Consider the following 14868-nt stretch of genomic DNA (forward strand, 5'->3'; position numbering starts at 1 on the left):
TAATCTTACCCAAAAGTAAAATGCAGAGTCAGGACGTATTTCAGCAGTGAACCAAGAAAGCAGCATCAGAACAGAAACATTTTCATCGATAACAGATCATGTGGTCAGCTAGCTAAGGAGGATGAAAGAAAAAGATATTGTATCTATAAGTCTAAGTAAGCCTGTGGGTGTGTATTAAGGACTTAACTCAATTTGAAAAATGCTGCCCAAATTTGTTTCTACTGTGAGTAAAGTGTTTCTAAGCCTCAGATGAGCCATTATATTTATCCAGCATGACATCTGTTAAAATATTTTTGAATGAAGAGCCTATATGGAATATACATAATAAGATCGCTTTTGTGAACATGTTTGTATTCCTAATAGACAAGAATGGCTCATTTGGAGCCATCCCAATTTTACCCTGTTTAGGAGGTGTGCTAAATCCCAGATGAAAACCCACAAAATGTAATTAGTGGAACAAAATTTAGTGCGTATGCCCCACGGCTAGTTTTTACATTGCAGCAGCTTGGCTGTTAATTTTTCTTCTTCTTCTTCTAAGTACTGAAAACAAGGGATTATCAAGTTACGGACCTAATCACATCACAAAATCAAGTATTACTTTCCAGTGCTTCCATATCTTAAAAAAAAAAAAAAAAAAAAAAAGCACCCACATTTTTAAAGGGACCCAATCCTCTTTTAATTAAATAAATAGAACAAGCAGGCTCATAAACTTTGACCTTGGATTATAGTCTTATAGTCTGGCAGGACTCAGCTAATGGAAAGGCTCCCACTGAAATAAAATGGTCAACTTTCTTGAGTAAAGATTTGTAGGATCTGGCTTCTGGTTCACCAAGTTTCAGTCCAAAGCAAATTTTACAGCCAAGTTATAAACATTTGAAAAATGGGGATTGTAATGGAAACGTTGACACAACCTTAACCATAGAGGCATAAGTAAGCGCAGTGTTATAATCTGGCAGTGCCATTTTGACAGTGGTTATATGATAATGCAATCCAGGCCTGGAGCACTTTTAGCTAAACGTATCAATATGAGCCTAATTTACTTAGACCTTCATGTAGTCGTTCACATTAAAAATCTCTAAGACTCTGATATATATAGATCAAGACAGTTTCTTTCTCCCTGATTTATACAAGACAGGTATATGTTAAAGTACACAGTAAATAGTGAGAGTATTAAATTTCTGAGGCGGTGTTTCTTAAGATTTTATTTCAGACCACCATTTACTAAGCAATATCATAAGAGCTATATATCCTTCATCGTGTTAATGTGTAACCAGAACAAACAGAGGACATAGGAAAGGTGGAGAAAAGTTAGATATATAAGCAAGAAAAAGTGAGTTATTGATTTTATTGACTGGTCTGTTAACTTCTGACATTGCAATAAAGCCTTATTTATTTGTATACAGAAGACTCAATTACATAGATACATATCATTTTAACAACTTGGTTATTTACAGGAGAATTGCAGCTTCATAAATAATATAGCCCTGAATTTCTCAAGCTGATGTTTATCCATTGTTACCATTTAGGGATTTGTGGTGTCCACAGATGTTCTTTGGAAGAAAGTCATTAGAATAACATTAAGTGAAAACGGTGCTATTATAACAATACACGTTTGAAGTACACCAACACATATGAATGGTACGCTGCCTGATGACTGAAATAAAGTCTGTTACATCCTGTTTGCTGTATACACCAGTCTTATGAACAAGAATGTCAGCTGTACATATTGTGGTAAAGGAATGGATTTTCCTTGGAGACGCTTTGAATACCGTTAAATTGAGAAGACCATAAGTATGGACACAGTTATTTGTTGTTTATTTTTAATCTAAGTTGAGTTTTGAACCCAGACGTCTCTTGCTGAGGTGCAATTTATGTGGTGTATTGTTATCTGTATCATCAACAGGTCGTACAGAATAACAAAGGAAGCAGTCTGGGAGATTGTTAATGGAATAACTGGTTGCGATCAGAAACTCACTTGGGACTATATAGTTAATAGTAAGCAAATATTATTTCCTCTAGGAATTCTTCATAAGCCAGCATGTGTTGTGATGTTACGGAAAGACAAGATGTAGTAGGAGCTTTTTGTGCCAATATGAGAATGCAAGGAGACATGAGTAGCTTTGTGCCAAACATGACATGGTTACCTCACAGAGCTTGAGTGCAGGTTCCTTCAGCATGCAGGAAAGGCAACTGCAGAGCCCCAGTTTGCAGACATTGTACAATATCAACTGTGCTTGCTATAAAAGTGGGGGGGCAGTGTCAGATGATACAAAGTCTGTGACTGGAGGAAGCTGCATGCAGGTAACACCTGCCAATGCAGCCACTCTAATTTTACAAGCTTCTGTCATCTAGGACTTTTCTAAGTTCTGAGATACTAATCATACTCCCCAAGTGAGAGATTAAAAGGTCTGGTGAAGGTCTCAGAGGAACTCTGTGATGATTAAACCTAATTTTTGCTTTTGTCAGATTTGCACCTTATCTCTCAGATTTCTTATTTATTTATTAATTTATTTTCAGTTATGACAGCTATAAGGAAAGGTTGGTGAAAGTGGTAGCTGTTTCAAACCAACCCTGATTGTCCTCTGTATATCCACAAAGGCAGGAAAACTAAAAGAAAATATTAAGAACGGAAAGAGAATCCAAATCACGTGCACTGAGCCATGCGTAGGCTGCCAAAGGATATGACTTGTTGGAAAAGTGGGCCCAGGGCCCTCTCATGCATGCAGCCAGACATAAGACATCTGTCTAGAAGCAGTGTGACTGTTAGAGCGATGCTACACATACATACCAGCATAAAGTAGCACATGCAGAGCACCATGTGAACACAGCTGTGGGGCTTCCTCACCAGGACTGGCTGATGTTGGTCATCTGAGTATATGGGCAAAGTTCAAGTTTGTCTATATGTACCTTTAAACATTAACTTTATTTATTTATTAATTTCACATATAGCTAAATTTTTCTAAAGGGTTATTTGGGACAAAATCAGAAAGTACAGCTCTTAAAGAAATATAGAATACTTAAAAAGTGTTTTCTTTGAAAGTGTTTTTAGAAGGAATCAGTGATTACTTTTTGCCCAGTTCAGAATTATGTTTAGTAGGCACGTACACAGTCTGAGATCTGACATAATCCTCAAAATAAATAATATGACAAATGGAAGCTGATGCTGGTTTTGTGTTGTTGTGTAATGGAGTTAGAATAACGACAGGACAATAATATAATAGAATTCTGCAAAGCCCTCACTCTGCTTGACTTTAAGTGGAAGTAAAATCTTAGAAATTAGAGGACAATAAAATAATGCTTTGTAAAAAGGATAAAAGAATAATGTTACCTAAGTCTATTAGTGACATAAAACACTATGAATGCACTTAAATTAATAGCATCTTTTACCAGTAGATATTTTTCAATTACAGTAATGATGAAAAAATAAACAGAACAAAAATATAAAAATGAAAAGGATGTAAGAAACTAACTTGTTTAAAAATAAGTATCTATATATAGGCAGGCATACACATATATATGAATGCAAGCATTCTTGTGGATTAGAAACAGTTTGTGTATTCCATGTAGTTTAATCCTGTTAGGATGTATCACAGTGCCCTCTCTCTCAACTCTTGGAAGCAAGTTGCCTGCCACTTGGTATTTTGGCAAAGCTAAGTCGTGCAGCATTTTTTTTGCTGATTTCCTTCCTGCATGACATGTTCTTACAACAGAGGTCTTGCCATGACAAGGTGTTACTAACCAGTAGGTCTTTCATGCAATATGATTGTTCAGGAATACATGCCTGTTATGTATAAAGCTTTTTAGTCTGTGCTGTACTCTCAAACCCTTCCTAAAGAACTAATCCAACATGTGTGAAATCCAGCAGGAGTTTGACATAAAGGCAACATATTGCAGGAACAACGTCAAAATGTTTGTAAGACACTCAGTCCTTCATTTAGGGTATTTTTAATGTGTGAAAGACCATCCTAGTGGTTTCACTATCATTGTCTAGGGTAGCTCAGATAGCTGTCTGGATGTGGGAGGCAGACAGGATGGTATGCCAACTACAAGCTCTTTAGTGTTGTTTTTTTTTTAAATTTTGTTCTACAGAAGAGGAGTGGAATGGAAGTGAGGACAACCAAAAGTCCTTGCCGAGTGTTTTAAACATGGTTTAGTGGCAATCAGGCTTGACATAGCTTGCAAGATCTGGCCAGCAGAATTAAAAAAAAAAAAAAAAAAAAGTCTTTAAAAAAAAATAAAGTATTGGGAAATCCTGGCAAAGCCCTTTGTAAACAGTCACTACAGTTGATTTCGGACAATAGCAAAGAGACAGAAGTTAGTTCAAGATTAAAATGATCTGGAGGCATGCGTACCAGAAGTTTCTGCAACTGGCAGCCACACTTTCATTTGAAATAATGGCCCACCCTGCTGAGCCACATCATGAGGACATGCTGCAGACATCAGACAGTGCAGGCTACTTTCAAAGGGGAAGGGCTGTTGAATTTTTGTAGCTAGGAATTTTTGAAGGTACGTGTGCAGCTAAATAGGTTTATAATGTGGACTTTAGCTGCTTTGTAATTTAGCCTGATCTAGGAGCGTGGTCTCCTGCATACAGAGTTGCTACTGCTGTTAAGGTTTCCTCACAGATCTTGACTGGACTCCTGCAGCATGCCGCTCTGTGGGACAGCTCTGTCAAGAGTCTCAATAAAGTCTGAACAGCTGAACAACCTGTAATGAGACACTTGATGGAGCTGCCCCACAGGGCTGTGTAAAGAACACAGCAGAGTGTGTGAAATTGTTAAAGACACCGCAGGGATGAAACCAGACAGTGAACTCAGGAGCAAGAGTGATAAACCACTGTTGCTTGACCATCCTTGCTGGACAGGACACTCCAGTAGCAGTTTACATATATTGTGGGGTGCATTTCACTGAACACTGGCTCTGCAGAAGATGTCAGTGCCTGGTACTTTTACTGGGTTTAAATGAATATCTCTTTCCTTAACTGGATATTTCCCACTCACTGAACCAGACAATTTGAATTCCTAAACAGTCTCTCATAGGTTTGATTGGACACTAGGCTCATCCCCTCCTCACTTTACAGCTTTTTCTTTCCAGTCCCTGGAATCTGTGAGTTAAATTTCTGTCATTAGATCAGATCAGCCCTGCCCTTTGTAAGTAAGTCTATTAAAGGAACCTCTAAAAAACAAAAGAAGTCAGCCACACTACCCTTCTCTTCCCCCCAAATGCCTAAATGGCACACTAGAGGCTGTCCACATGTATTGCCAGGCGTTCACCAGCCTGTAGTGCCAGCAGCCAAGCCCATAATACATAAGTTGTGCAAGGTTTCCCAGGCAAACATCAATGTATATATCCTTATAAGATACCATCACAGTGTGCCTTATTTGGGGGAAGGTAGGGAAATCAGATTAGGAGGGTGAGTGTCAGGAAATTGTCCTTTTGGTAGAAAGCCCAACTTGCCCCCTACCCTGTCAAGAACAAAACCACCTGCACAGATAAATGCTGTAAAAATCATACAGAAATGTTAGTTAGCTATAGAAAGATGGCAAGCTGTGGCAGTTTTTCCAAAATAGATCTTTTTAATGTGCTTGCTCTTTGGCATTTAGTAAGCTGGCAGGGATGGAAAGAAAGGGAAGTTTAATTTAGAGAAGCCTCCTGCCCTTCTTAGCTAGGGATCAGCTGCCCAACATGAAATAATAATGCATTCAACTGTCCATCTTCTGGTAAGTAACCTTTATCATCATTGCATTCACCAGCACTAACAGCAAACAGTGAGTATGAAATGTTGTATGAATTCAGGGAAAACTGATAGGGTCTTTGTGACCTTAATGTGATTATATTTGTGCTAATGCATACAGTAGAAAAGCAACTAGAACTCTCAATATGAAGGGTCCAATTCATAAAAAATGTATGTACCATTAACAAGGGATTTTTATGCACTGTACTTAGGGGGTGAAAAGTAGAATGAGTCTATTTTGAATAAAGAACATACTTTTGCAATTATATTCCTTCACTTTTTCTGCAGTGGCTACGCTCCTTTTCTGACATGAAGTATCTAAAGTGGAAGAATATTCACATAGGCACCAACAGGAATTTTTTTGCAGTTGCAGAAAGGAAAAAGAAGAAAAGAAAAGACAGTGAAAAAGGAGAAAAGATAGAGACGTGAAAGAAAATTTGAGGCAGTTGGCAGAGCTGGAATTTTGCATTGTCCATGATTTTTGTGTCTTTGGTAGATTTTTGTTTGTTTGTTTGGTAGTAAACATAACTGGTGGATGCCCATGATAAGTTCGTTTTATCATGAATCACTTTAATAGCTTGATTTTCATTATAAACAGTTGTGAAGGTTTAATGTTGTCAGTTCTTACCCAGAAAGATGCAGGTGTGTAAATACAAGCATAGCTCAGTGCATATAGGTAATGAGCACAGTCATTTCAACTACCTTATGTACCTTGCCAGAAAAGATCCTTTAGGAGGAAATATCCCCAGGTAGGAGGCAAAGGCAAGGGTTTGTGCACTGCTGGCAGACTGATTCTGAGCTCGGCAGTGATTTTGGTAGCTTTGCTGTAGCAACTGTGTGGCAGTTTCAGATAAGTATAAAACTGTGGGGTTTTACTTACTTAAGCACTGAATGATACAGTCAGTAAAGCAAATCTGCTCTATTCATTCAGCTGTCTAATTCAATCCATTTTAAAGGCAGGATTTTTAGCTTTTCTGTACAAGATACTGCATTGGCATATATGCCAGTACACTAGATCAGTATGGTGTTTCCTTATCACACTACAAACATTTTAAAAGGTAAACTAGAAGATTTTTATACATAGGTAAAGATGTCTTACTAAAATGATCAGCAGTAAAATAATGGTACCAAGAGTTGTAACATTGCTAGGTTTCAGAGTTGCCAGGTGCTGCTGGTAACTCTGCACAAGCCTTGGTCTCCTGTTTGGTTTTCTTTGTGAGGCTGAAATCACTTCCTAAAAATAAAAGCTCAGAAGTAGAGGTCAGCAGGAAAAGGTGAATAGCTTACTGATCTGTGGGTTAACTTGATATAGAAAGAAGTTTGATACGATCCAGATGAGTGAATTATATGCCACATCTTGGTCACAGACTGGAATAAGACAACTATCTGGCTACTAAATTAAATATGAGAAGTCCAAGCCTGAATACAGACCTTTCAATGAGGGATTCATTAATCTCATTTACTTTCAGTGCTTGGTTTTCTTTGCTAAGATTACAGGAATATCTCCTCTCATAACCACAGGATAATACCAGTGTAAAACAAATACAAAATTCATCATAAAATCTGAATTTTATCTCCTGCAAATATTGTAAAATTTGGACGTGTTTGTGAAATTCTGTGTAGCAATCTGATTAGTAATGATGAGGTGATTTGGAAGGGCTTCCTGCTACATGCCCAAACTCTGAGGCAGCAGGAAAATAAAAACAGTGAAATTAAGAGCTGCAGTATGGTGCTTCATGGCAGAGTGAGAATTGTTTGGAGAGGATGTTACATTTTTTCATTAGCAGCTGCATCTTTTTCTTTCAGCTATTAAATTTTGCCAGCAAGATTGTGCCTGGTATAATTGCTGACAATTAAGGGCTCATTTAAGGAAAAGATGAGTTACTTTAATCAGAGATGATGGACTTCCACACAGCACCTGATAATTTGAATCTTATCAGTCAGACTGTTTCATTTATTTTAAGAAGTTGCCTATTTTTTTCGTGATAATGTGACCTGTGATTTAAATGCTGCTATGAAAACCCAAGCTCAGAGTGGCTTTATTGGTTTTAAAAATGTAAGACTTTTTTCTTACAGACTCACATGCTCACTTTCATGATTTCATTCTTAAAGCTGTATCTTTAATGTGAGTAGGTTCATTGGGAAAGAAAAAAGTCTACTCTTGATTTCTAATTGTTACAGTTACTGAGAGATACAAGCAATTTACTGTCAGCCTGTGGAACTGTATGTAAGGATTTTAATATGAGCGGTTGCTTTAAACACTATGCTTTTCATTAATAGTGATTCATTTAAAATCTTTGCTTAGATGTGTATTTCAGAAGGATTTACATACTCTTTTGACTACTGAAAATCTAGCGTTATTAAATTTAATTCTGCTTGTTTTTTAAAGCCCTGAGCACTAAAGAGAGATGGCTCAATATCTCCTGGGTTCTGGTACAAAGATGAGACATGTTAATGCTGAATTAACTTCTTGAAGACCACGAAGTTAGTTGTGTCCAGATCATCTGCTGAGGCTAGCCCCATGCTGTGGTTCAAGCATTGACTTTGAGCGGGACTTGGAGCAGAGTTTGAGAGGAGGCACAGGAGCAGGAACAAGTACGCTTCTGCATCTGAGCCAAGAGGTCGAGGAAAGAACCAGATGGAGGTGTTTAACACATGCCATCACATCTCCTGCAGTGCTTCTCTGTTATGGGCAGTGCAAAGCACACAGGTTCACCTTGCCAGTGGTGCTCCAAGTATGTTGTGCTTTGACCCAATCCACGCTCCTTTCCTGAACAATGTAAATACAGCTGAAGAGATAGGGGTGCCTAAACCATGCTGATTTGAGAATCTGGATGCAAGTCCCTCAGTCCATTAGGTGCCCATTTGTAAAGGCAGGATTGGAGCCCCCTTCGTGGAGGGGGGCACTGTGAGATAAAGACATATGGAGCTACATTACCTGTTAGGTTGCTGAAGATGCATATGAAACAAAACAAAGTAAATTGGAAAGCCTCGTTATAACTAGTTCATTTACAGCTGTAATTTCACACGAGGCTTGGAGGCCTTGTTTTGTGGAATTTTTTTCTCTTCTCATATTCCTCTTGTGGTTTTCTCATTTTCAAGCTCTGTATTGTTGAACAAGATTTTTGCTTGCTTTTGGGGATTTTATTTTATTTTTTGATAAGGGAAGACTAAGGTTGCCTTTGTTTTACTTAGCTTTATTTTAAATAATATTTTATTTTAAGAGGGTTATTTTACAATGTTTACAGTGCACTTCAATTTTTTATTATGTCATGCCCTCTCTGCCTCTTGGCAGGATGAGGGGTGAATGTATGTATTATATAATTTATAATTAATTTATGATGAATCACATATGATGAATACTGCTTATTAAATATTAAAGCCTTGTCTACAGTCATGCTGTACCATGGCAGTAGCACTCCTGTCTCTTCCTATGATAGTACTGAGCAAGTGCGTGGACTTGGGCTGTGATGGCAGCACTCAGTTATAAGAGAAATTTTAGCTCCCTGCCTAGGCTAATGGTGTTAAGGAGAATTACCTCTATTTTCAGATTGGGTGCCCCATTTCTGCTGTCTCCCTGCCCCAGGTGCACCAGTGTGATTGCAGGTGTAATGAGAGAACCAACTTTCCAAAACCTGCTTGAGAGGAGAGGAGGTGTTGCTGGTAGCTCCCCAGCTCTGTTCCTTGCCAAGATCCCCCTTGCTGGTAGAAAGCTGTACAGCATTGGAGGATAGCCCAGCAGGAGGTAACAGCCTGGATCTGGACAACCAGAAAATCTAGGCTAGGTTTTGACAGCTCATTTTTATTAGTAAGGAGTGGAATTTGCACAGTGGAATAATTTACCTGAAGAGGTCATTCCAGCATCTGGAAGTAATGAGCCACCAAATAAAGGTGGGAAAACTGAGGGGAAAATAGCGTGGGGGCAAACACACTGCTAGGTTAGGCCAATGGTTTTAACGAGGGTTTTTTTCTGGTTGAGTAGCAATGAGTCTGTGAATCAGAAATAGTGCATGTGACAGAGCTCTCCTGGCTCTACAGATTTTCTGAACTCGGAGGAATCCACCCCATTAACGTTATTAGATAGAAAAGGAAAAGTAGCCTTTTACTGGGGTTTTGTGCTGTACTTGGCCTTCCTGGGAGCTTTGACCTATGCTTTTCGCTGAAGACAGTGTACAGTAAGGAACGAATACTGTCACTCTGTGTGATGCAGCAGAACTTAACCCTGAAATTCCTGCTTTTCCGTATTTACTGCCAGCTCAGCAAGCAGATTTTCCTGTATATTTTGAAAAAAATATTGACTCTTGAAAGACTGTTATAACAGGTAGATTGGGAGGAGACTAAGTACCTTGTTAAGTGTATGAGGAATAGATGAGGTATATTATGGGGTAATACATAAAGTATGGGGAAAAGTGAGAATTTAATTCTGAGAATATGGTATGTATAATTTCATACAGGGTGCTATGTAAGACCACATTTGTGCACATGAAAGTGTGTACTATTTTACTGGCATGTCCATATCACATGGGAAGTGAGCTAGAAGAAGAAGGCAGAGTGTTCAAGCAACAGAATTAAAAGATATATCATCTGCAATGAGTGACTATATGAAAGGAATGTAATTCTAAGTGATTCCAATTAGTGCAATACAAAAAAGGAGTGCAATTAATTTGGCTTTATGATCTTGTATAACCCACTTGTACAACATACAGCTCATGAGATGAAATATTGCAAAATCCTTAGGGTACAAGAGATAAAAGAAAAGAGTGATTCTTAGGATGGCAGTACCGTGTTAAAAATAGGAAAACAAAGGCGTATTCATTTGGAATTTCTTATTTATTTTCTGGGAGCTCAAGATATAGTAATTGCAATTAAATCTAATTCTAGTAAATATTTGACTGCAGATTTACACTTCTCCCAAAGCTTTCATAGGGCAATTTAATGACATGACAGATTATCAAGAGCTTGTTTTAATACTAACTAAATCACAGAGAGATCTCAGGCCTTAAAATTGCATAAACAAAATTGATTTATAAGACTTGATCTTAATGGGGAGTGATATATACATTGGTGTTGAATCTTTGATCTAATATCACTTTATACATGAGCAGTGATGGAAAGATTAAAACACAAAACAAAAATAAACAAAAACCCCAAGCCTATAACATCATGTGGAAATTACCTAAAGTAAAATTGCATTTAGTAACATAGCACCTTATTGTGTATAGGAGGAGCCTGTACTGAAGAAACCCTATGTTTAGTCTTAATGGTAGCAGCAGGACTAGGATTGTACTGCATTTGAAAGAAATGTTTTTCACTGAATCACGTATATCTAGTTATGTTTCTTTTAAGAAACTCAGAGGAGTAAATTGCACACAAAAAGTATAGTGACTGTGTCTCTTTATGCATGTTATAATGCAATTGTTGGCATGCTTACCAATTATAGTAGGTCATCTTATTCTCATTATTAAATCACAGTGGTCATGAAAATGCCAAACATATTTTTATAGAATTCACTTTATAAAAGTCAGCAAGTCTGTGTGTTTTTATTAGTTCCAAATCAGATATTTCAATAGAATGTTTGTAAGTATTCCCAGAGCAATGTCCATTTCTGATTTGAGACCACACAAATATATTACAAATTAATCAGATTTTCTGATTTTTGCATGATAACTCTGAACACTTATTATTTAATCCTATTCTAAAATGCTGTTATGATTGACACTTTGCTGTAGAGATAGAAGTCAATTGAATAATATGTAGCAGTCAATTTTATTTGTACCTTAATGTGCCAAAGTATTTTTTTTCACATTTCCATTATTTATAAGTCTGTCCCCTTAGAGAATATACAGAAGAATTTGTTTTAAATGAGCTGATAATACCCTCTTTAAAATTCATAAGTATGACAGAATCGTATCTTTTTTCCTTAGCACACCATGGCGTGCCAATAAAATGGTTCTGAATTGTCTTGCACTTGCTATTCATAGGACAAACAGTGGAAAAGAGCATCTTGTTAAGGCTTACTTAGAATGGGATTTCAACCATGCATCAAATAAATAAATAAATAAACAAACAAAAAAAAACAACAATTAACAGAACAAAAGCTATCCTAACTAACCAGGAAACCTGAAGTCATTGCCAGGATTTTCTTTGTAAAAGACTATGGTAGTCTTACAGCTACTTCTGATACTCACATTCTTTCAGCTTCAAAGATAAATGTGGGCCTGACTCTCCCATCAGTGCTTAAAAAGTTTGTAGATTGATGTAAGTCCTTCACTTGGAGGAAGTGGACAATTTGGACTTAATTTTCAAAACATCTTGGTACTTTCTTGCAACTGATAGGACATTTTCCTTTCTCTTGTCCTTTTATAATCTGTTTTGCAGACTTCAGCAAAAAAAAAAGGCTGGACTCTGTTCTGTGCTTAGTAAGTCATTATTGCCCAGCATATAGTTCAATTGTTGGATATTGATCATCTCAATAAATGCTCAAAAGCCTTGGTTTCACAGAATTTTGCTCTTCCCCCACATACAATTTTGAAAACAAGGGGAATAGCTGTCATTTGGAAGCATACTCGTTCTCAGCCTTTTTATTGTGCATCGTACAGCCTTTTCTGCCTCAGTAAGTGGCAACAGAAAAGACTTTATTAAGATACAAAGTAGATGTGACTTGATTGTTTTTCAGATAATTTTTGCTTTCAGAAATTAGAAAGGCTGATGCTCACCTAAGCGTAAAAAATGCAGTTCCTACACACACGGAGTGCTCATGTACTGTATGTAAATTGATGTATAATGCAACTCACATTAGCTGGGTTGATGATAGCTTCAGTTTCACTGCTGTCAGATTTTTGTATCTCCTTGAATGAGTTGGCTGGTCTGAATGAATGTTAGCATAATTTATGCAGCTGATAAGTGATTTGAGTGCTTGAGTTATTGATAAAGCACTTTAACATATCATTTTCAGCTTGATGTTATGTGACATCAGAGTAAAAGATAATGTGCCAGTCCTCAGGCTTGGTATTAAAGACAATCTCCTCTTTGAATTCTAGAGGCCAGAGGAAACACAGTGCTGTCTGATACAAGCCCAGGTGACCAGCACCAACCCAGTCAGTCCCATCCTGCGTTTCCTGTTGGGCCTCAGGTCAGTATCTTTCCTTTAAACTAATCGGGGCATGCAATTTGATGAAAAGTGAGTAATTGCGATTGATCGTCTTTTATCTATATAATGTGGAAGACGTGATTCTATTTGGCTGCATTCTGTGTTACAAAAAGGGAGCATGTATGTATATATGTATCTTCTGTATGTTTTAAAAGGTATTTGTCTGGAAGGGTTAGCTTTTTGTATGTTTTTCCAAAATAAATGCAAGCAGCTTTGCATGTTTAGGAGGTTAAAATCTTTGAACTTCTCATAGATGTTATTTTTGAAATACAGGTCATGATTTAATATTAAAAAGCTAGTGCAATTTTAATGCAACCTTATTGGCTCTGACAGTTCTGCATGTCACACACAGCTCTTGCATTAGTAAAGGCATTTCATTATTTTTTATGCCAGATATTTATTTTCTTTATGGCAAAATGTAAGCATAATAGCATGACTCTGTTAAACCTTTTAAAAGATTTTCCATATCGCTTCATAGTTTTCTCCAAGTTCAACCATACTCTAAGATACTTAATGTCCTTCCACTTCACAGGACAGTCTTGCATACTGTTTGGTCCACACAGCTTCTGGTAATCATTGCTGTAGTGTAGTCAGCTCCTACCAATCAACACACAACTGGGAAAACCTGTGAAGTGTTGGCATCTAGATATTTGTAGGCTGACTTGAGTTAGGCCTTCTTGTGTTCATGAATTATTTTCAGTGCCTGTGTAATGAATTTTCCAGCCTAGATTCAACTGGAATTGCTATCATGCTACATGGCAGTTAGGCTTACAGATTCAGTCTGTCAAGTTTGTCAAAGCTTTTTGGGTTGGTGAAAACATATGTTTGAAGATATTGGAGGCAGGGCATGTCTGTACCGGAACATTAAAGGATCCCAAGTAGAAGTATTAATGTATAATACTGAGCTGTGCACAGTAAAATAGGCGTGCTGTCTGTGTTTCATTACAGCCATTACTGACAGCGCAACAGTTAGCCTCAGCAGTAGCAGGGGTGATGCCAGGAGGCACTCCAGCCCTGAATCAGCCGATCCTTATTCCTTTCAACATGGCTGGGCAGCTGGGGGGCCAACAAGGACTGGTCCTAACTCTACCTACAGCGAATCTCACCAACATCCAAGGGCTGGTAGCAGCAGCTGCAGCAGGAGGCATCATGACTTTGCCATTGCAAAATCTACAAGGTAAGTTATCTTCAGCATTTTTCTAATAGTCTTTTGCCTGTTTGTGTCACTTTGTCTCTTTTAAACAGAGCAATATCTTTATCTGATGAAATGTTGCTCTTGATACTTATTGAAAGTTAATGCTTGGATTGGTTTTGAATACTTGAGAGGTACTTAAGGGATATTTGCATTTTTACAGAACTGGAGTGGAGGCTGGATTCTTACTTTCTTTAGGTCAGTACTGTAAAGTACTTGAATGATTCATTAGGCTTTTCTGTCATCAATGATCAATGTTCTTTACTCACAGTTCAGTTGAAAATTTCAAATAGCAGCATGAAGACAAGTACTCTATTTCACCATTGCTGATTAGAGTAGCTGAATGAATAAAGGCAACTAAAAGCACAGTATTGCATGAAAATCACTTTTTAAAACCTTTTATTATAAAATCAGAGTTTCCTCAGTTATCTGCCATTACTGCCCAGGATATGCATTCTTGTATTTTCTGTGGGAGATCTGCTTTATCAATAAGGTTCTGCCATCTGTCATCCAAGCCGTTTGGAGGAGTTACATGACTCCAAACCACAGAAGCAAAAAGTTCGTCATTGCAACAGTCCTACACTAAGATATTTGCTGTATTCTCATGGTCTAAAATCTGACTGAAAAAGCAGTTCTGTGAGACACTGCATGCCTGTTTTCCTCTATCATTCTGTGCTGTGAGAAACAGTACTCAATTGAAACACATATGTTACGAGATACAGATGTATTTATTTAATAGTCCCAATTATCTTGGTTGCTTCTCAGAAGGCAGATGCTGTTGAACAGAACTGA

At 37.6% G+C, this 14868-nt stretch overlaps 1 protein-coding gene across 7 annotated transcripts in view; it reads left to right on the plus strand.

The window, feature by feature from the left end:
- POU6F2 (POU class 6 homeobox 2) overlaps nucleotides 1-14868 on the plus strand; it is a 323051-nt gene that overhangs the window by 119521 nt on the left and 188662 nt on the right. For all 7 annotated transcript variants that reach the window (XR_011806837.1, XM_072033298.1, XM_072033296.1 and 4 more), the window contains 2 exons: nucleotides 12775-12866; nucleotides 13833-14061. Coding sequence is in view for 6 of the 7 variants with exons in the window: in XM_072033298.1 (XP_071889399.1) it covers nucleotides 12775-12866; nucleotides 13833-14061 (321 nt within the window). In the remaining variant the exon portion in view is untranslated. The remainder of the gene's footprint in view (nucleotides 1-12774; nucleotides 12867-13832; nucleotides 14062-14868) is intronic.

This window comes from Anas platyrhynchos, chromosome 2 (genome assembly GCF_047663525.1).
Source record: "Anas platyrhynchos isolate ZD024472 breed Pekin duck chromosome 2, IASCAAS_PekinDuck_T2T, whole genome shotgun sequence".
Classification (NCBI taxonomy): domain Eukaryota; kingdom Metazoa; phylum Chordata; class Aves; order Anseriformes; family Anatidae; genus Anas; species Anas platyrhynchos.